This window comes from Macaca nemestrina, chromosome 15 (assembly GCF_043159975.1).
Source record: "Macaca nemestrina isolate mMacNem1 chromosome 15, mMacNem.hap1, whole genome shotgun sequence".
NCBI classification, from domain to species: Eukaryota; Metazoa; Chordata; class Mammalia; order Primates; family Cercopithecidae; genus Macaca; species Macaca nemestrina.
In genome coordinates, this window is record NC_092139.1 from 23,293,264 (window position 1) to 23,316,272 (window position 23,009).

The window sequence follows — 23,009 nt, forward strand, 5'->3', positions numbered from 1 at the left end:
TATTTCAGATGTTGTTATGACTTCTCCCCTGGCACCTGAAGGGCAGCAGTAGCTGATCTAACTAACAGAAATAATTCAGGAAATGTTGGGTATCTTATTAAGACTCTTTTTTTTCTTCTAAGGATATAGCAAAGAGAGGGTTTATATATGGAGAAACATAAATTAGAATCTGAATTATATCTCAAAAAAATTTACCAAATTTAAGGAAGAGAGAGGCCTGATTGATGGTTTTGGCTTTGGCATTCAGAGAAGTGCGACCGTGTGGGGCTGGCCTCTGAGCCAAGGCCTGGCCTAGCATGCAGGGCAGGCCACACAGCCAGTGAGGGTACTGGAGATATCGGCTTACCGAGTGATTTTCAAAATTGGTGCTCTGTAGAGTCCTAGTTGCTGCAGAACCAAAACAGCTCCACTTAAAACTGTTTTTACATACTGGGCTTCCTGAGGAAGTTTGAACAAAGATTTCCCACACTAACGAAAAGCCTGAAAGCCTTGAATCTCATCTAGGATTCCAGGCAATCTCAAGGCACATCCAGTGGCACAGAAAATCACTGAAGAAGAGGAAGCTTTTTCCTATATCCTTCTCCTGGGGCTCTCTGGGTGGGTGTCTGCCTGCCTGCTAGCTTTAGCTCGGGGCAGAGAAGGGGCTGGAGTCAGCACCAGAATGGCCCCACTGCCATCTCTCTGCAGATCTGTGCAGTATCTTCTCAGCATGCTCAACCCACTTCTGTGACTGCTGGCCCTTGTCCCAGCCCCAGATCACAACCTCAGCATTGGTTACCAAGTGGTGAGTTGCTAAAACATCTTTACACACGACTCACTTTAGCTCAGGAATGGCATATTATCACAGCTGTGCTTTGGACTCTGTAGCACAGTCCCGAGCTTGGGATTCAGGGGTAGAAAAGTTTCCATCCTAAATGTGACTCTTTATTTTCTTATTCTTTGTCAAACTCATTTTGGTGTCTGGAACACAAACTTTTAGAGTTCTGTGGTGTATTTTATTTACAATGTATAGACTGTTGGCAAGGCTGTCTCAGTTTTTGCCTCCTGCAATTTGGGTGGTTTGTGTGATTTTGCCTTTTGGAACAGAAGGACTTGAATTTGAATAAGGCTTTGGCTCGTGGTTTTCTCTTGTGCTGTGCTCTGTGTCTGCGTACAGCGCACTCTTCTTTGATAGGCCTTTTTCTATACCTGGCAGGCTGAGCTCAGTTGTTTCCTCCTCCCGAAAGTGCCTTGCTCCTCCGAGCTGGGGTAAGTGCCCCTCCCCTTTACTCTCAGTGCACTCTAATATGTTTAACTGTCCTTGTCCTTTGGACACCTGCCAAATTTTTTGTTTCCTTCTTCTAAACCATGAGTTATGTTAGTGTAGGATTTGTATCTTTTTTTGTCCTATGTGCCTCTCAGGTAGGAGAGTTTCAATAAAATAAAATTTACGTTTACTCCCAGGAACTATTCAGATGAAGTGGCACTTTCCATCCTCTGCTCGATAAGGTTTTTCATTATTGTAATTATTATTCCCTAAGTCTAAATTCAGCTGGGACCCTTGTACCACTTATTCATAGCCTGTGATGGTCCTGATTTTCAGTGCCTCTGCCATACTGCTTTGATGATCACTCCTGATTGTTCCCCAGTCAGATTGCAGAGTTTTGCAAAAACAGGCATCACTTTTTAATTTATTGTAATTTTTCTTAGCATAGGTAGAACTTTATATTTCTGCTGGTTGGTAGCTAATATAAAGACCTATTAGTTGAACTTATCAAATACTTATTCAGTGAGTGAATAAATATGTTTAAAACTCATTATGGTATGAAACTGGTAATGATTTGTTTAAACCTCAACTGCTTTAAAACTCAAACTGGTATGATTTGTTTAAACCTCTGTATTAGAGAGGAAAGAGATTTTTCTCTTCTTCCAGGCTCTTGTTTCCTCCATTTCCGTATACTGGCACTTTTTCCTCACTGGTATTCATCTCTGTCTCACTTAAACCCTCAGACAGGCCTCTTTTCTGAGGCTCCTTGCTGCTATTTGGCATTGCCGTAGCTTCGTGCCAGCGTGTGTGACTCGGTGCAGAAGTGTCCGTTAGGGCCCTTCATCATAAGGCTCCTATCAGCTCTGCCTGGGTGGGTAATTTCTTGAGTCTTCCCATTTCTTCACTAGGTACAACCACCAATTCCCACACTGTCTTTAGGTTGTTTCCTGTATTTGTTTCCTCTTGGTTTCTGCTGCCACCCCCTGTGCTGAGCCCAGTGTACAGTTTACTGCAGCACACACTTCTGTAGTTTGCCTGCCACAATTCTCTGCTCTCCCCAGTCGGATACCAGACTAACTTTCCCAAAATATCAGGGAATTGCTGGTATTTCTCAGTCTCCTGCTCACGAAATCCAAGGTGGTTACTTTTTAACTCCCTTATTAGATCAAAACTCCTGTGTTTTCTTTTCTTTTCCTTTTTTTTTTTAAGATGTGGCCACACACTACCTGTTTACTCTCATTCCTACTCCTCATTTTGTGTAATGCTTTCAGTCTAATAAGGCAGGTTACTTAGCATGCATTCTAGATATGCATCATACATCCTGTAAGATTGTTCTTTCATCTCTCATTTCATCTTACCTTTCTCTTTGCTGTCCTCTTTTATGAGCCAGTGTTCTTTAGGGCCCAACTGAAACCTCACCTATGCTGTGAAATCCATGCTGTTTTCACTTTCTGAACTCTCATTGGACTGTAGTTACTGTTTGACCAATTAGCATTTACCCTGGGATATTTCTAAGACAGACATGTTTATTTTGTCTTCCCTGAATGAGTGTAATCCCCTTGAAATTGGGCATAAAGCTTGATACTGGTTTTGTATATTCCATGGCACTTGATAAATACTGTGGTTTCAAACCTGATTTGCTTCTTGTTATGCTCCCTCCTTATGGTTTGCTAAATAGAGGTAAGAGAGGTAGTTGGTTGAGGTTGAAGGTAAATAGGGTTAAAAGTTTTTGAAAATTTTCCCTAAGGATAAAATATTAAGATTATATAAATCTCTGACATAAAAAGTGTATGAATTAAAATGGTCTTCTTTGAAGGATAATTTAAGGAAATTCCAAGCAGTTGAGAACAGATGGTTGTTATGGAAGTGTGTCTGGCAAGCAGATTTAGTTTATATCTGTGTGTATCTGTATACACTGAGTGTTTATACACACATGATCGTACTTATGCACAATCTCTGTTCAGAAAAAAAAAAAAAAAAGATTCTGATTTTCCAGTTTCCTTCCTACTTCGATGTGTATTTCAGAAATGCTGCTCCCTTTTCATTTCATTAGGATAAAATAAAAACCTGTTTTCCATATTTGGATGATCACTATTGATTCTTTAACATGAGTGCTTACCCTCTCTTTTTTAACAGTGCCAAAAAAACAAATTGAAATTTTATTTCAAACTCCTTAATTTTCACTTGAAAATTTCCTATAATGAAAAGTGTTTAAACCCTGACTTCTTTTAATATTCAAAGTCCTGTGCTTTCTTCATCCATGTATTAAAGTTTCTTTAGATTTGGTCCTAGTTAAATATTCTGAATTGTAATCAAATTCCTATCATCAGAAACCATTTTTATTCTTCATGGTAGGTAGAATAAGAAAATATTTGAAGCAATCTAGTAGTAAGGAAGAGAACTTTGTTCCTTTCAGTGTGTGTGTACATGTGTGGATGCTTGCTTGCTAGTCTGGGGTATACAGACTTAGGAGCAGGTGGGGAAAGTAGTCAGCAGTCGTGAAAGTTTACTGCTTGCCCACAGATATAACTCATATGTCACATCATTTCCAGAGCCTCTTCTAATTCGCCCAAGTGCTCTGGCTTCTGTATTCTCATAGTACTTGCTTTTTACTACTGTTACCATGTTCTATTGCAAAATCTCCTAACATTATTTATTCAGAAATATTTATTGAGCACCTACTGTATGCCAAGGACTGTCTAATTTCTGGAAATAACACCAGGGAACAAAAGAGACAGAAATTCCTGCCCTCGTGGAAAAGCCTGCAACAAATTCACAACTGGTCTCTCCCTCCAACATTTGCCACATTTTGAACCTACATGGCATGGGAGGCCAAAGGACCTAGGTCAGAACTTCCAAAGAGTAGAAGTAAATAGGGAGAGGCTATTAATAAACCTTAAATAAGAAAATTACCAGTACATCAATGGCAGTAAATGCCATTCTAAAAATATATTAGAATAAGGGTGATGCAGAATTCAGGGTGAGGATTGCAATTTTAAATAGGGTGGTCAGAGTTGCCTTCACTAAAAGTATAATATTTGAGCGAGTAATAGAAGGAGGTAAAGGAGAGAGGGAGTTGTGCAGGGCAGAAGAACATCTTAGACAGAGGGAATAGTCTATACAAAGTCCTGAGGTAGAGGCATGCATGGTATGCATGAAGAATAGACAAGGATAACTGAACCATAACAGATGAGGTAGGAGGGTGGGTATGGACCCTGTAGGATTTGTAGACATTGGAAGATGTTTAGTTTTACTTTGAGTTAAAAGAGAAACCTTTTAAGCAGTGTAAGCAGAGGAATAGCTTAATAAAAAAGGTCATTCTGGATGTTATGTTGAGAATAGACTAGTGGGGCAAGAACAGAAGCAGGGAGACAAGTTAGGATACTCTTGAGAATAATCTGGGTGAGAAATGAAGGTGGTTCAGACCAGGTTAGAAGCAATGGAGATGGTGAAAAATAGGCTGGGTTTTGGACATACTTTGAAGATAGAGCCAACAAGATTTCTAGGCCAATCAGATATGGTGTATGGAAAGGAAAGAGAAGAGTCAAGGATTACACCAAGATTTTTTGTTTGAGTACCAACTTACTCTAACTCAGGTGGGAGAAGACTGTAGGTAGGAGGGGTAGGAAAGAGGGGTTGGATAGGAGTTTAGTGTATGGATATTTTAAATTTGAAATACCTCTGAGATACTCAAGTGGAGATGGCATATAGGAATTACATATATGAGGCTATTGCCAGGGGAGAGGTTCTGAGCTGGATGATGCCTGTATTTAAAACCCTGAGACTGAGTGAGATCACCAAGACAATGAATACAGATAGAAAAGAGAAGAAACCCAAAAACTAGGCCCTAGACTGCTCCAGTAATGAGAGTTAACATTGGAAAAAATATATAAATTGCAAAAAGCTCTTTTTAAAGGCATCATATAGCTGTGGAAGCAACGAGAATGAGATGAACTAAAATATCAGACAGTAAGGCTCATCCCTAGGTGGGCTGATGATGACTGGCTGTTTTCTTCTCTGGAGACATTTCCCAATTCTGGGAGTGGGCTAAGGGTCAGGTTTGGCCTAAACAAAAGAGACTGTTCTGGGTAGAAGAGAAACCATCTGATGCTACTGGGGATTGAATATACAGGGCTGGTGGAATGTTTGGAAACTAAAGAAATCCCCAAAGCAAGGGGATTTCCTCAAGAGACTTCTGCTGAATTCTGGGGTATCCCAGGAAGCTAGGAGTTCAGCCAGAAGGCAGATTGAAATTTCACAGTCGCCTGGTACTTAGGAGACAAATAAATCACTAAAGGAATGGACCTACCACAGAATACTGACTCTCGCTTAAGGTGTTTGTCGGACTTTTAACCTGCGTGGGGCAGAAGACTAAAACACTAAGCTCAAAACCTCCATAGAGCATGTTTCAGGGCTCAAGAGAAAAAAGACCTGCCACTCTCACTCAGTGACCCTGGATACTCATGTTCCAAAAACAGTAAAATAAGAGGTGGATTGAATCTTAAAACAGTAACTCAGTCCTAACCCAACTCAGTCTCTGACTGGATCAAAGGGACCATCCCCTCGCCCTGGTTGTCTAAGAGAAAATGGGAAATACTTGTAGTACAAAATACTGTTTGGAGCTGCCACAATTCGTTTATCCACAGTGTCCAACATAAAGTAAAAAATATTAGGCATTCAAAGAGGCTGGAAAAGGTGGCTAAAAATTAAGAGAATAATTATATAATAGAAGCAGACCCCAGGTGACCCAGATATTAGAGTTGGCAGGGGGAAAGAACTTTAAAATAACTATGATTAAAATGTTAAAGAAAATAGAGGGGGCCAGCACAGTGGCTCATGCCTATAACCCCAGCACTTTTGGAGGCCAAGGCTGGAGTATCACTTTGAGCTTAGAATTTCGAAGCCAACCTGGGCAACATGGCAAAACCCTTCTCTACAAAAAATACAAAAATTAGCTGGGTGTGGTGGCTTGCACCTCTAGTCTCAGCTACTTGCAAGTCTGAGGCTGGAGAATCATTGGAGCCCGGGAAGTGGAGGTTTTAGTGAGGTGAGATCGCTCCATTGCACTCTTCAGCCTGGGTGACAGAGTGAGATCCTGTTTTAAAAAAAAAAAATAGAGGAAAAGATGGATAAGGTGAATTTTAAAGTGAAAACTTCCAACAGAGAATTAAATCTATAAAGAGAATCAGGTAACAGTGTAGAACGAAAAATCCAGTTTATAAAATTCAAGACCAAGTGGATAGGTTTATAAGTAGATTAGATGCAGCAGAAGAGAAGATGAGTGAATATGAAGACAGATCAATGGAAAATTTCTAAAGCACATAGAGGAAAAAGAATGAATCAAACAGAGCAAAAGGTAAAAGCATGAGAGAGAGAGACAAGTGGGGTGCAGTTAAAAGTTCTAATGTATTTCTTTCTTTTTTTTTTTTTTTGAGACAGAGTCTCACTCTATCACCCAAGCTGGAGTGCAGTGGTACTATCTCAGCTCACTGCAACCTCTGCCTCCTGGGTTCAAGCAATTCTCTTTCCTCAGCCTCCTAAGTAGATGGGATTACAGGTGTGCACCACCATGCCCAGCTAATTTTTGTATTTTTAGTAGAGATGGGGCTTCACTGTGTTGGCAAGGCTGGTCTCAAACTCCTGACATCAGGTGATCCACCCACTTCGGCCTCCCAAAGTGTTGGGATTACACGTGTGAGCCACTGCACCCAGCCGAAAGTTCTAAGTATTTCTGATTGGAGTCCTAGGGATAGAGGAGATTGGAGCAGAGTAGCATTTGAAGATATAACTAATGACCAAGAATTCCTAAACTGATGGAAGATATCAACCAGTAGATTCAAAATGAGATAACTCTGAAGCAGGAAAAATACAGAAAAAGAAAACCATACTTAGGCATATCTTAAACTGTAAAAACCAGAGACTGAGAGAACATTTAAAAGCTGCAAGAGAAAATCTGATGGATAATATTGTATTAAGTAGTACAATATTGAATGCATTCTTTCCTGAATTTGGGAGTAAGAAAAATACTTCACTGTCATAATTTATACTCAGAAATACAATGTAGGACCTGGCCACTACAATAAAGAGAAAGAATAAATAAAAAGTTAAAAGATTAGAAAGGGAGTAGTAAAACTTTTTTATTATTTGTAGATGACATGAGTGCATATGTAGAAAATTGAACAGAATGTACTAACAAATCATTATAAATAATAAATGTAGATTTAGTTAAGTTGCTGGATACAAAGACAATATGCAAATACATGAGTTTTTTATTTCTGTAAACTAGCAACATAACATCAGGAAAGGATAATTATTAAATCCCATTTGTAATAGCATCAGGGTATCAGATACCCTGGAATAACTCAAAAAAATACACAAGCTGTCTATTCTAAAAACATTGCCGTGAAAAAAGAAGACCTAAACAAATAGATGTAGCACATACGGGGTTTTGCTTTGCTTTGTTTTGTTTTGTTTTTGAGATGGAGTCTCACTCTGTCACTCAGGCTAGAGTGCAGTGGCGTGATCTTGCTCACTGCAACCTCTACCTCCCGGGTTCAAGCAATACTCCAGCGTCCCGAGTACCTGGGACTATAGGCATGCGTCACCACACCCAGCTAATTTTTGTATTTTTAGTAGAGACAGGGTTTCGCCGTGTTGGCCAGGCTGGTCCCGAGCTCCTGACCTCAAGTGATCCACCTGCCTCGACCTCCCAAAGTGCTGGGATTACAGCCATGAGCCACCACGCCCAGCTACATACGGGTATTTAATACTGCTAAGATGTTTATAATTCAAATCCAGTCAAAAACTAAGCAGGGCGTTTTTTAATTGGTGGAAATGTATGTGAAAATGCTGAAGACCTATCTAGCATAACCTGAGACAGTCATGAAAAAGAACTAAATTGGAAAGTTTAACTGTAAGACTTTGTAATCAGGCTATAGGAATGAAGACGGGGCAGTATTGCCGTAAGGATAGTCAAATAGATCAGCTGAACAAAATAGAGCTACCTTGTCCAGTATGGACCCTATCAGCCACATGTGCCTATTGAGTGCTTGAAATGTAGCTAGTTTGAATTAAGATGTGCTATAAATATAAAATACCATATTTTGAAGACTTGGTATCAAATGACTATTAAAATTTTTTTTAATTTTTTAGTTGATTACACATTGATAATATTTTAGATATATTGGTTTAAGTGAAATATATTATTAAAATTATTTGCACCTGTTTCTTTTTACTTTTTTAGTGTGGCTACTAGAAAATTTTAAATTACATTTAAAATTAAATGACATTACATTTAAATTTAAAGTTTGATTAAAATAAAAATTACAATTTACATTTGTAGCTTAATGACATTGGTGACAACACAAATTTCTTAAACAGCACACAAAAACACTATTCATAAGAGAAAAGATTGATAAAATGGATTATATAGAATTTCTGTTCATCAGAAGACACATTAAGGGATTGAAAAGGCAAACCATAGACTGGTAGAAAATGTTTGTAATCTGTGTATCAATGTTTGTAATCTGTGTATCTGAGAGAGGACTCTTATTTAAAATAATTCTTGAAAATAAATTAAAAAGAATAATTTATAAAATAGGCAAATGACCTGAATAGGAGGTTCACAAAAGAGGATATCCAAATGACCAGTAAGCGTATGAAAAGAGGCACAGCATCCTCTGTTATCAGGAAAATGTGAATTAAAGAGACAACACTACACATCCACCAGAATGGCTAACATGCTAAAGACTGACAATATCAGGTCACCCAGAACTCCCATACCTTGCTGGTAGGTATCAAAATTTTTACAATCACTGAGAAAATTTTTGACAATATTATGTATTTATTGATAATATTTATTAAAATTAGTCATCTACCTACCCCATGACCCAGTATTTCTACTGCTAGTTATATATCCAAGATAAATTAGCATATTTTTCCACCAAAAGACATAATTTACATGAATTTCTTGTGTAATACAAAAATTGGAAGCACACCAAATATTCCTCAACAGTAGAGTGGATAGTGTATTTATATTGCAAAATACTACACAGTGTTAAAAAAGAATGAACTATTTACTGTACGATTCAGTTTACATGAGGTTTAATAATACACAAAACCAGTCTATGGTGGTAGAAGTCTGAATATTAGTTACTTACGGGGGGACAGGATTTTTCAGAGTGTTGGAAAAATTATATAACTTGATCTTGAGTGGTAGTTATATAAGTGCATATGTGTATGTAAAAATTCAAGATGTACACTTGAGATTTCTGCATACTATAAGTATGCCATACCTCAATAACTAAGCATTATGTTAGCATGCCTGATAGTTCCTTGATGGCTAAGACTAGACATATCTCATTTACTTCTGTAAGACCAGTGCATAAACTAAAAGCACTCCATAAATAATGTGGGATAAAAATTTAGGAAGGAAATGAGGTAGGAAGCTGGTTCATTAGTCTAGTTTCTCTTAATCTAGCACCTGTTCACTGCCCACTTGCCATAGTCAGACTTTAGTTAGTTGGCTGCAAGATCAGTGGTCATGGTCCTTGCTGTTCGTTAAAGTACACCTGGCTTTGGCCCTTTGCTGTTACCATCCTGACAGTGTATAAGTCTGAGTTTATGGAGCAGGGGGAGACTTCTTAAATTAAGTGATGTAAATCAAGAAAAATAGCTGTCTCCACTCTGTGGCCTCAGAGAGTTTGACACTTTATTTCCTCATAGTATTTCCTTCTTTCTTTTCCTCTTCCTTGTTATTCAGCATTCAACAAATACCTATTGATTATGCATTTCGTGGTCTAGCTATGTCGGTATATAAAACAAGGATCCCTGCCCTCTGAAGGTTTATGTAGTAAAGGGAGAAGACAGCAATAAACAGTGAACTGCCACCTCCTCCCTGCCACCTATCTATGTTTAGGAACCAAGCAGAACAAATACTTAAACAGAGAAACAAAACCATAGTCTGTATTCGCACCGCTTTCTTCTATTGTATGGTAATTATAGTTTATTTGCCTTCCTGTTGAGTGGTGAGAAGGGATGTGTGTGGTTTTGGATTAACTTCTGCATGGCATCTGGCACAATGCCATGTGTCTGAGAGAGCTTAGTAAATATTTGTAACCTTTGGGAGCATCTGTCTGTGCTTTGCTTACTGATTTCCATAATTCTTTTCCGCCATGTGCCTTCCTCATTTCTTTTAACCCATCATCACTTTCCTGGGAAAAGCTTGATTTAAGATCTTAAGAGATGTTTTCTATAATTTTATGGCTTTACGCCCTAGAATGGGTAGACTGAAGGTATACAAATCACCTTTCTGGGACGTTCCAGCCAGGAACCCAGAATACCGAATTTGGCAATTACGTTGTTGTGATGAGTGTTCTTTTCATATGGTGTTTTAAGTTTCATATTGTAATAGATCTGAAAAGGTCACTGTGCATACGAAACCACTAAGAAATAATGCTGCTCGAGGTTCTAGAAAGAGTGTTAAACATTCAGTGTTTTTTAACTATAAATATTCTGTAGAAAGAGATTTCGTGGAGACGTGGAGCACAGAAGTGTTGATGTTTATCTAGGGTAAAAAGGAATATGTTTTCAGTTGGGATTTACATTCAAAGGATGATCTGTGAAATAGCCTTTTCCAGCTACAAAAGGGGAAAGATGGTACAATTTTAATAGAGAATAATTATACCTTGATTTTGAGTAGTATGTGAAAACATTTTTCCCACAGTAATACTATTTTATCTTGCCACTGATCCAGTGAGATATGTATTTTTAACTCCTATTTTAATAGATTTGAAGACTAGGAGGTATTGACTTGCCTAAAGTCAATAGCTGGTAGCTATTAGAACTAATTTTAAGACCCCAGACTCAGAACTTTCTGAAAATTTTATCCATCAACACGTAGGTAGTTTTGCAAAGAAGGTAAGTCCGAGACCAATTTTAAGCATGTTAAATGCAGATCTGAAATTGAATCTGAAAAACATCTCTGCTCTTGTAATATAGTTGTGTCCAGAGCTTAGAAGCCACCACCACTTTGAATTCTAGGTTTGTAAAATGTTTGTGACCTTTTGACCACTCTGTGGCCTGACAGGAGGCCTTGGTACTCAAAGGTGAACTTTTGAATGAAGTAGTACCTATTGTAGTATTTCTTATAGTATTGTTTTCTTGGATTCTGTGGTTCCAGCAATTTTCTTTTTTTTTTTCATCTTTGTCCCCAGGAGCCTCCAGAAGATGATGCAAACATCATTGAGAAGATCCTGGCATCTAAGACTGTCCAGGAGGTTGGTGGCTCGTGTTTCTCGCTTTTATATCATTAGCACAGATTACATCTTCTATGAAGAGATTTTTGGCTAGAGAACCTAGAATGACCGTTATTGGCTGGAGTGAGAGCTAGGCAAGAATATTGTCTGGCTAGCCAACACTTATTTTTACCCCTATAGAGCATTTTAGGACATAAAACTCTTAAAATATCTAGAATGGCTCAAGCTAATGATTTCCTCCATTCTGATCCTAGCAAAAGGCATATATCCCTTAGCTGCTGTAGCCCACCAGAATTTAGCGGAGAGCCAAGAAGAAGAGATGGAAAAAAAGTTGTAATGGAGGCTAGGTTCAGTGGCTCATGCCTATAATCCCAACATTTTGGGAGGCCAACATCGGAGGATTGCTTGAGCCCAGTAGTTCAAGACCAGCCTGGGCAACATAGTGAGACCTTGTCTCTATTTAAAATATATATATATATACACACACACACACACCCCTATATGAGTCCTAATGGAAATGTTGTGGGGGTTCTTTTCTTCAGACATCTCAGGGCCATTGTAGGAATCACCTAGAGGAAATTCCTGGAGTGGTAGAGTATGTTGGTGCTGGTGAGAGCATGGCTTCCTCTTCAAGTATTTATGAAAGTAAACTTCCTTACTTGGAGAGTGAATACCATTGGCGTTTCAGAAGTGAGGCGTTAGGGGGACACCAGAGTCGAATGTAGTCACTTCCATACCAGGCTCTGGTCCTGACATTTCTCAAGAGACCTGGGCCAGTTTGGGTTTATCAGCTGAGTGCCGTCCCAGCCTAGACCTTGGAAGGACAGCACGAAGATCAATTTTTTACCTTGCAGCTCTGTATTCCACCTTTGGAAAACCTGACCAATAGGTATCAGGAAAAGGCGTGGGAAAATGAAAATATGCTCAAGAAATCTTTATGGAAATCAGGCAGAGATGTTGATTACCTGTTTTCTTTTGGCTCAATAAGGGTGATCTGCCTGGGATCTGGGCTGATAACTGCTTGCTATTTGTTACAGGTTCACCCAGGAGAACCTCCATTTGACTTGGAGCTGTTCTACGTTAAGTATAGAAATTTGTACGTCTATTTAAAGTATTCTCTGTATTTGGGTTTTATATGAATAAAACTTTCTTTCTCTTGTGACTTTATTACCTACTGCATCTTCAGAGTCTTGCCTCTAAGGCATGACCCACAGGTCTTGGCTGACCAAAGTTTACCTTAGGCAGTAACACTCAATTATAGCTGCACACAGAATTACCTGGAGAGCTTTTTTAAACCACTGAAGCCCTTGCTCCACCCAAGACCATCGACTCATACTCAGTGGGGCCCAAGGATTGTTGTTTTTTTAAAACTCCTTGGGGAATTCTCATATGCAACCAGGGTGGAGAACCACTCTCCTGTAGCATATGCTCTTTTCCCCTCTTACATTTTTTCATTTCTGCTACAGCCCACTTTCACTAACGTGTGTTAATGATAACCTGCCCACACCTGCACTGCCTCTGTTCTTGGCCAGTTTCTCTAGAAGCTGCAGAGAGATCAGTTGCTTGGAATTACTCCATTTTGTTTTGTTTTCTGTTGTTGCCCTTAAGAGGAAGGTCTTTCTAAGCCCAATCTGCAGCAGTTGCACAATAAACCATTTTACTATTTCTGTGTTAGATGGTCACCCTGTTTATTGAACACCTTAAAGCTCAATCATTTGCTAGTTATGTGCTTGCCTGACAATTTGTATGTCTTTGGATAGTTCCTACTTACATTGTAAATGGGCCACAATGGAAGAGCTCGAAAAGGATCCTCGCATCGCACAGAAGATCAAGCGATTTAGGAATAAACAAGCCCAGATGAAGCACATTTTTACGGAGGTGAAGCAATATTTACTGACTCATTTGACTGCTGCTTTTCTTGCAGCAGTAAATACTGTGTTTATGTTTCTGAGTCCAAGTTAAAGTCCTATACAGATCTGTTGCTCAAGTCAAATTGATAAATGTGTGCTGATTTGCAACAAAACTAGTCTAGATTCAAGTCAAAGAGAAGTATCCACCAAAGTTCAGGATCAAACCTTATAAACTGACAACTCATAAGAGCATGCATCTTGGTGTGAATACTAATAAATAGCTAGAGTGAGAGGAATATGCACACAATTCTTTCATCCCTGCTCCCTCAACCCCCCACAACCCAAAAAGGACATTTCAGAAGGTCCTAAAATTTGAATGAAAAAAAAAAAACAAATCTAAAAGTGTGAGAAAGTAAACAAATAATTTTATTTATGTAAACTTGGGAATTTCTAAATATTGTACCTACAGCAAGAGGAAGGACTGATGGATTTTAATATTAAACAAATCTGTAAGTGCTATATATCAGAAAATGCCACAAACCTTAACCTTAATGTGTTATTCTTGGAATAAAGTCTAAACCCTGTAATATAGCCTACATAGCCCTTTGTGTCTGTTTTCTGATCTATTCCTAAAGCAGTGGTTTTTCCTTGGCTGAGAATAGAGAAAACTGTGCTGGGGTATATAGAAATAATGCAACAAGAGTTCATATTTTTGTGGAAAGGAAAGGCTCTTGAGAATATTGGAACACATGAAATTAAGGAGGAATAATACTGAAGAGTAGTTCCTATAACACTGCCTTTGGTCTTGACCTATTCAACATATTTATTAGTAACTTGGGTAAATATTTTTGTGATATAAATAATAACTTAGTTTTGAGTAGAGCTTTATATCCATTATTTCCAGCTGCTTTATGAGGTAGCTAAAGCACACGTCGGGGAAACTCAGGCTCCAAGAGCCTGCAACTTCCCACATGCACAGACGTAGACTCCTGACTAAATCCTAACTCCTGAAGACCCAGGAGACGTCCTAACCAGACCCAATACTGGGAGGATAAATGACAGAATCAGCCTGGGTTTGCCTGGACAGGCTAGGATGAATAAATGTAGGAATAAATGTAATATCCTACATTGTTCTTGGAATCTTTCTAGTTCTGAAGTGAGGAAAATGACTGGGTAGCAGTTCTAGGGAGAAAAGACATTGCCAGTTTAAGTAACTACACATTTATTGTGTGTCAAGAGTAGGAAGTGGCTGCTTAAAAAGTAAACTAATCCTACTAATCCTGGACTGCACCAATAGAACAGTCCTGCTGTACCAGGCTCTTTTCATTCCTAAATGTTAGGTTCATTTGGGTACCAGGATTCAGCGAGGGACTTTGCAAAACCTGAGGGCAGCTGCAAGAGGACTGTCATGGTGGGAATGGGGCATAGGTGGAGAGCGGACTGCACAATGCTAAGAGCCTGGGCTCTGCAGTCAAACTGCCCCTCCCAGCCCACCCTCACACACATCTGGGTGGCCTCAGGCCGTGGCATAAGCTCCTTCAAACTCAGTATCATAGGAAAAAGCAGGACTCCTGATAGAATCAGCCTCACAGAGTACCTGCAAGGATTAGGTGATAATTTTCTTGCCATTTTCAGCTTTATTGGAGTATAATTGACAAACATGTATATTTAAGGTATACAACTTGATGTTTTAATATATGTGTACATTGTAAAATAATCACTATAGTCCAGCTAGTGAGCATATCCATCACCTCACATAGTTAGGGGATTTTTTTCTTTCTTTTTTCCCACCTTAGGGTGAGAACACTTGAGATTTATCCTTTTAGAAAATTTCAAATGTATAATACAGTATTTTTAACTGTCATCACCATTCTATACATTAGGTCTCCAGAATTTATTCATCCTGAATAACTGCAATTTTTTACCCTTTGACTGGTGTCTTCCTCCCCATTTACCCCTCCCTTTCATCCCTGGCAACCGCCATTTTACTCTCTGCTTCTACAAGTTTGATTATTTTATGTTCCACATATAAGTGAGATCATACACTTATCTTTGTTTTTGTGTGTCAGGTTTATTTTACTTTGTATAACATCCTCCAGGTTCATCCATGTTGTTGCAAATGATGGGATTTCCTTTTTTTTTTTTTTTTTTTTTTTGAGATGGAGTCTTGCTCATCGCCCAGGCTGGAGTGCAGTGGCACGATCTCGGCTCACTGCAAGCTCCGCCTCCCGGGTTCATGCCATTCTCCTGTCTCAGCCTCCCGAGTAGCTGGGACTACAGGCGCCCGCCACCACACCCGGCTAATTTTTGTATTTTTAGCAGAGACAGGGTTTCACCGCGTTAGCCAGGATGGTCTCGATCTTCTGGCCTCATGATCTGCCCACCTCAGCCTCTCAAAGTACTGGGATTACAGGCGTGAGCCACCGTGCCCGGCCGGAATTTCCTTCTTTTTTAAAGCTGAATGATATTCTGTTGTGTGGATATATACATCCCACTTTCTTTATCCATTCATCCCTTGATGGACACTTAGGTTGTTTCTGTATCTTGACTGTTATGAATAATAAAGGACACAATGTTTATAGCAGTGTTTAGCTCATAGGCACTATTCCATAAATATTAGCTTTTCGTATCGTTAAGATGGAAATGGTATATGAAGAACTGTTGAACAAACGGGGTTTTTTTTTTAACCCAAATAGGGAGGAGATTGCTGAAGAGCCTAAACAGAGAGGAAAGAATCAAATTACTTATTGCTGCTCTAGAGGAAGCAGTTCACACCAATGAGCAACAGTTATAAGGAAGGAAGTTAAGTTATAATTTACTAATGATAAAGATCATGATACTACTACTAAAGAGGTAGAGATAAAGCTGTTTCGACCGTGAATCAGGTCTTGGAGGGTAGTAAATTTCTTAATTGGGAATAATTGAATCTGAGAGGTTTGCCAGGGATGTTGTAAAAAGTATCCTGCATTGATTAGAAGATGAAACTAGATAGCCCTAAAAGTGCCTTGCAGCCTAAGTGTCAGTAAGAGCTCTCCAGCACTCCTGGAGGAGGACTTCGGCTTCTGGGTAAGAAAGACCTGGGTGAACGGTCCAGTTAACATAGCTCCATGAACTTGGTCGCATTACTTAATATCTCTGAGTCGGTTTCCTAATCTGTAAGGTAATTATAGTACCTACTCCGTGAGGTAGTTTTGGAGCTTAAATGAAAGTACTTAGCATTACTCTGGACATACATTAAATATTTCTGTATGTTACTTCTTGTTGTTTTGTAGGTAAGCATTTTTTGAAGCATAATGTGCATAAAGATAAAGTGTACATCTCCATGAATTTTTACAATGTAAACACATTTATGTAACTACTACCTAGATCAGCAAATAGAACATTGTCAGCACCCAGGAAGCTTCCCTCATGCCCCCTTCCAATGTTAGCTATTGTTGTTATTAAGAAGAAAAAGAGGCTGGGCGCGGTGGCTCAAGCCTGTAATCCCAGCACTTTGGGAGGCCAAGACGGGCAGATCACGAGGTCAGGAGATCGAGACCATCCTGGCTAACACAGTGAAACCCCGTCTTTACTAAAAAATACAAAAAAAAACTAGCCAGGCGAGGTGGCGGGCGCCTGCAGTCCCAGCTACTCGGGAGGCTGAGGCAGGAGAATGGCGTAAACCCGGGAGGCAGAGCTTGCAGTGAGCTGAGATCCGGCCACTGCACTCTAGCCTGGGCGACAAGACCGAGACTCCGTCTCAAAAAAAAAGAAGAAGAAAAAGAAACCGTAATTCCTAGTTGCCAAGGACTATGTTTGAAATAAGGACCAGTAAGGAAAAGGGAGCTCTTCTGCTGATTTTTGTACATTGCTATAATGACCAATAGGGAATTATTACCTGGCTAGGGTGTAGCCTCTAAGATGGTTGGATCCTTTAAATTTAGTCATGGAGAGCAGGATTTGGAGACATTGAATAAATGTCTGCGACTTTTATTATTAAGCAAACCCTTTCTTTTTGTGTTTGTTGATAGGGCCCAGAGTAGGGGTCACTTAGAGATAACACCCTAGGTGTTGGATTTGAGAGAAGGGGACACACTTCCTAACTGTTCTCCTCTGTTTGTGTTAGCCTGATGAAGACTTGTTCAATCCAGACTATGTAGAAGTTGATCGCATCTTGGAGGTGGCCCACACCAAGGATGCAGAAACAGGGGAGGTGGGTATTCACCTCTCCTAAAGCATCTTCCCTTCTTTCCACATATTTCACTTGTTTTAACTTGTGGCCTTTGTCTTAATGGTATTCCTGTCTATTCATTTAGGGTGGTTTTTCAGAGGTTGGCAGATATGACTGACTCCTTTAATCTAATAGAACATTAAGTTTCTTTCCTGTTTTCCTACCAGGAGGTAACACATTACCTGGTGAAGTGGTGCTCACTACCATATGAGGAAAGCACATGGGAGCTAGAGGAAGATGTGGATCCTGCAAAAGTTAAAGAATTTGAATCTCTTCAAGTTCTCCCTGAAATTAAGCATGTGGTAAAGCAATCTTGTCTCTCTCTGACACTTCTCAGAACATGCAATTTTATGAACTTTGCAATCATGGAAGTTCACCTGGCTGTGTTCCTAAGTGGTTTCTGTGGTATTTTACCTTTGTTACTTGTCATTGAACCCGCAATTCAGTGTTTTCCTCCCCAGATCGAACTTTGCCAGCACCCTGGTCACCTTTAGGTCTCAGGTCTATTTTGATGTATGTAACATTTAAGAAGCTTTGATATTGGCTTAGAATTCTTGGTGTGTGGCTGTTATATGGAGTCAGTAAAATAAAATTTGTAAGAAATGGCTGGTATGCAAGAGAAGCTCAGTAGTATCTTTCCTGTTTCTTACCTCTTCATCAGCTACCTCTTTTCTTTGATTTTCCCTTCTTCACTCAACTGGAATATTATTAAGCGGAAGAACTACCTTTATCTGCAGATCCCTGTAATGCCCACAGAGAGAACATAGGTTTTTGATAAACATTATTGAATCTATTTGTTTTTCTGATTCTAAATTATTGCCACTCAACTGCCAAGATCTCCCAGGGCGCCTGAGAAGTATATAAATTATCCAACAATTGAGGGAGAGTTGGGATCAGAGCTTTTATTTATTTTTTTATTTTGAGATGGAGTCTTGGTCTGTTGCTGGAGTGCAGTGGCACAATCTTAGCTCACTGCAACCTCCGTCTCCCGAGTTCAAGCAATTCTCTTGCCTTGGCCTCCTAAGTAGCTAGGAATATAAGCGCTTGCCGCCACGCCTGGCTAATTTTTGTATGTTTTTAGCAGAGATGGTGTTTCACCATGTTAGGCTTGTCTTGAACTCCTGGCTTCAGGTGATCCACCTGTCTTGGCCTCCCAAATTGCTGGGATTACAGGCGTGAGCCACCACACCCGGGCCAGAGCTTTTATTAAGGTGTAACTAACTTGAAAAGAGAATCAGTTGTTAAAGAATATGGCTGTAGGCTGGAATGATAGTTTCTGTTTAAAAAAGAAAAATTGCCATTTTTATATGAAAAACTCTTATCTAGTTCCTTATTAATATTATTTGTTGCTTTTACATCACTGGAAGATTGATACTTAGAACATTAAACTTAGGTCCCTATAGGAGTCCATTCAAGAGCAGTGTTTCGTTTTTGTTTTTTTGGCATATGAAAGGTAGATAGAGGTGTCTTGAGATGCAGAACTGTGTAGAAACTTACATAGTTCATAGTGTTTTGATTACATGCTTGATTATTTTTCTTTCAACCCTCTCCCGTATATACTGTTTTCTGCTTTTAATTCAACTTGTCAGTCATCAGTTAAGCATTTGCTATAGGTTGATGCTTGTGTGAGATATGTTAAGAAACAAGGTACAGGCCCTGCCCTCAGGAGCTCACAGTCTAATGGAAGAAGCATGTGTGTACATGGATAAATAAATACAGCACCAGGCTAATTGTGGTATGTGGCATAATGCAGTGACGGACCAGATAGAGAACAGGGAGAGTTTCATTCTGAAGCTAATTGTAAGTTATTATCTAGAAGCAATCAGGATTCCTACCCATTCTCTCAGCCTGACTCCTACTTAGTTCCCCCAACCTGTACATTACTCAGAAGGTAATAACTATAGTTTGAAACCAGCCTTGGGACAATGAGATTTACCACTGTCCTCATTAGTATCCATGTTATGCTCCTAAAACATCGTTCTCTATCTATTATGCTGTTTGCTTTCCTCCCTAGGAGCGGCCTGCTTCAGACTCTTGGCAGAAACTCGAGAAGTCTCGCGAGTATAAGAACAGTAACCAGCTCCGGGAATACCAGCTGGAGGGGATGAACTGGCTTCTTTTTAACTGGTATAACAGGTACGGAACCAAAACCAGCCCAGATGTTTGTACCCGGAGGCATATTATTGCCTTAGCCTGGAAAACCTAGAGTCGCAGTTGCAGACTGGTGAGAGGGAGCAGCATGGCCATCAATTTAGGGTGGTAATCTTTGCACATTAATCATCCAAGACTAATTTTATTTTTGTCAGTTGTTTCTCCAACCAAAAGGAATGACATCATTGACTTTGTGCCCCTTTTTTTGGCCAGCCATACCAAAAGGTTGGGCTCAATCTAGATGAAAGAAAATCCAGAAGATCCTTTAAAGCTGTTTTCTATTTCTAAATCCTTAACCAAAAAAAAAATATATATATATATTTTTATATATATATATATATATATATATATGGGAATATACAGCTATACAAAAACGTTTAAATGTTTTAAAACTTCTTGATTCTTTGTAATAACACTTAAGAGTCAAAAAGTTTTAAAAAAAATTGAAAGTTCATACAGTAAAAAAGTTACAGTAAGCTAGGGTTAATTTATTGAAGAAAAAATATTTTTAAATAAATTGAGTGTAGCTTTAGTGTACAGTATTTATAATGTCTACAGTGGTGTGCAGTAATGTCCTCGGCCTTCACATCACCCACCACTCACTCACTGATTCACCCAGAGCAACTTTCAGTCCTGTAAGCTCCATTCATGGTAAGTGCCCTATATAGGTATACCTTTTTTGTTTTTGTTTTTTAATGTTTTATCTTTAGTTCTAGGGTACATGTGGTGGATAGGCAGGTTTGTTATGTAGGTAAATGTGTGCCATGGTGGTTTGCTACAGCTATCAACCTATCACCTAGGTATACCATTTTATTTTTTTATTTTTATTTTTGTCGAAACAGAGCCTAGCTCTGTCACCCAGGCTGGAGTGCAATAGTGCGATCTCAGCTCACTGCAGCCTCTGCCTCCTGGGTTCAAACGATTCTTCTGCCTCTGCCTCCCTAGTAGCTGGGATTACAGGCACCTGCCACCTCGCCCTGCTAGTTTTTGTATTTTTAATAGAGATGGGGTTTCACTGTGTTGGCCAGGCTGGTCTCGAACTTCTGACCTCAGGTGATCTGCCTGCCTTGGCCTCCCAAAATGTTGGGATTACAGGTGTGAGCCACCGTGCCTGGCCAGGTATACCATTTTAAATCTATATTTTGCTCTATTTTTACTTTGTCTTTTCTGTGTTTAGATACACAAATACTATTGTGTTACAGTTGCCTATAGTATTAACTGCAGTGACATGCTATATAGGCTTATAGCCTAGAAGCCGTAGGCTATATACCACATAGCCTAGGTGTGTAGTAGGCTATACCATCTAGGTTTAGTAGGTACACTCTCTGATGTTCCCACAATGACACAGTCACCCAGTGATGCATTTCTCGGAATGTGACCCCATCCTTAAGTGACACACGACTGTATTTTCTCCCAAATTAGCACAGTTCTGTTTTGGAAGTAGGCAAGGTATGAATAATAATAACAACTAACCTCAGTTTAATATGTAAAATGATGATAAAGCCTTCAATGATAATCTTATAGGTAAACATCTATTTGTGAAGCATCTTTTCAAGTTATAACCAGCCTCTATAAGTTTCCTGTATTGATAATGAATTACCTGTATTTCTCACTCTCTGCAGAAAAAACTGTATTTTGGCTGATGAGATGGGCCTAGGGAAAACCATCCAGTCCATCACATTCCTTTCAGAAATATTTCTGCGAGGAATCCACGGCCCTTTTCTCATTATTGCCCCTCTCTCCACCATCACTAACTGGGAGCGAGAGTTCCGGACATGGACAGAGATGAATGCCATTGTGTACCACGGCAGCCAGATCAGCAGGCAGATGATCCAGCAATATGAAATGGTGTACAGAGACGCCCAGGTGAGCCTCACGTGAATCAGAGACCCAGGGACTGCCTAAGCTCGGAGCAGCCTTTCCGTCACTTAACTTCAGAAGTTCCAGTGCCCTGCATCTTGTGTTAATGTGGAATGACTTTGTAATATGTTTGTCAAGGCTGACTCCTGCTCTCCCTGGTAGTTCATTTTAATTTATGATACAACACAGGATTGTAGGGCATGCTGTCTGAACTCTGAGATGTACCTTTTTTAGGACACTGAAAATTTGACTTACCTGTTGGTTTATGAAGTTACTTTTATATGCAGAAGATTTTATCTGAATTGTTATGTGTTCAGTGAAGAAAGTGAGCAAAAGAATTACTCTACAGAGAATGGATTCCCAGCCAGGGAGTTTGGAGAGGAGGTTAACAGATTTGACAGAGAGGATAAAGAGAAAATAGGTTTCAAATAATTAAATACACAACAGCAACATTTTCTCTTTTTTTAATTTTTTAAGTGCTATCACTTAGCTGAATATAGTTGTGTGTTTGTCCTGCACACTGGTTTTTATAATTAAGGTAAAAATTAAACAATTTCTATCAGAGGAAAGCCAGTGGTCTCCCCAGAGGTTTCAGAGACAGCAGAGACACTTGGAAGAAATTTAAGAATTGCTCTAACATGATGCGACTCTGCTCTTGAAACGTGATGGCAACACCAAGACAGGCTGAACAACAAAGCTATGTCCTGCCTAGTAGCACTTGTCTTAGGTGAATCAGGATCATTACCTTAAATCTGTGCTAGAACTCAAATTATAAGGTGAAATTAAGTCTGAAAAATAGCAGAGAGTTTCCTTTGGGCATTCAAACTATGGTTTAGACTGACTCCTGTCTGGGAACTTGTGAACCAACACCCATCTGATTTCCTTATCATAGCAGCTAATAAGTAAAAATGCTCCCTTGCTGTGCCTTCCATACTGCCCATCCTTCTCACCTTTGTGAGGGCAGATGTTGTCTCGCTTCTGTTTCATTGATGGTGTGTGAGGCCTTTTGGCTAACTAGCTCGTTCTCTTTTCTCACATGAGGAAAAGCAGTGCTTGTCTTCTCACCTAGGCCCCAGCATTTGTAGTGCTACCTCCTCTCATCCAGCAGGTATTAGCAGAATTCTGTAGCCGTGGTGTAAAGCTTTGCCTTTGGTTGTGTCATCCTCAGGGAAACCCCCTTTCAGGAGTCTTCAAGTTCCACGTCGTCATCACAACGTTTGAGATGATCCTGGCAGACTGCCCAGAGTTGAAGAAGATTCACTGGAGCTGTGTGATAATTGATGAAGCCCACAGATTGAAGAACAGGAACTGTAAACTTCTGGAGGGTCTAAAGCTTATGGCCCTGGTGAGAGCAGCTCTTTACATAAACACAAGTTCATTCTGTTCAGCTTGGAGGAAACACTCCTTAGCCATTCTGCATGTAGCTTATTTCTGCC

General features: G+C 39.6%; 1 protein-coding gene across 8 annotated transcripts in view; it reads left to right on the plus strand.

Moving 5' to 3' along the window:
- The window catches only part of LOC105496364 (chromodomain helicase DNA binding protein 6), a 214,516-nt gene that overhangs the window by 103,161 nt on the left and 88,346 nt on the right, over positions 1–23,009 (plus strand). For all 8 annotated transcript variants that reach the window (XR_011613333.1, XM_071079296.1, XM_071079297.1 and 5 more), the window contains 8 exons: positions 11,461–11,523; positions 12,540–12,598; positions 13,263–13,380; positions 17,458–17,544; positions 17,730–17,864; positions 19,577–19,698; positions 21,336–21,579; positions 22,742–22,918. Coding sequence is in view for 7 of the 8 variants with exons in the window: in XM_071079296.1 (XP_070935397.1) it covers positions 11,461–11,523; positions 12,540–12,598; positions 13,263–13,380; positions 17,458–17,544; positions 17,730–17,864; positions 19,577–19,698; positions 21,336–21,579; positions 22,742–22,918 (1,005 nt within the window). In the remaining variant the exon portion in view is untranslated. The remainder of the gene's footprint in view (positions 1–11,460; positions 11,524–12,539; positions 12,599–13,262; positions 13,381–17,457; positions 17,545–17,729; positions 17,865–19,576; positions 19,699–21,335; positions 21,580–22,741; positions 22,919–23,009) is intronic.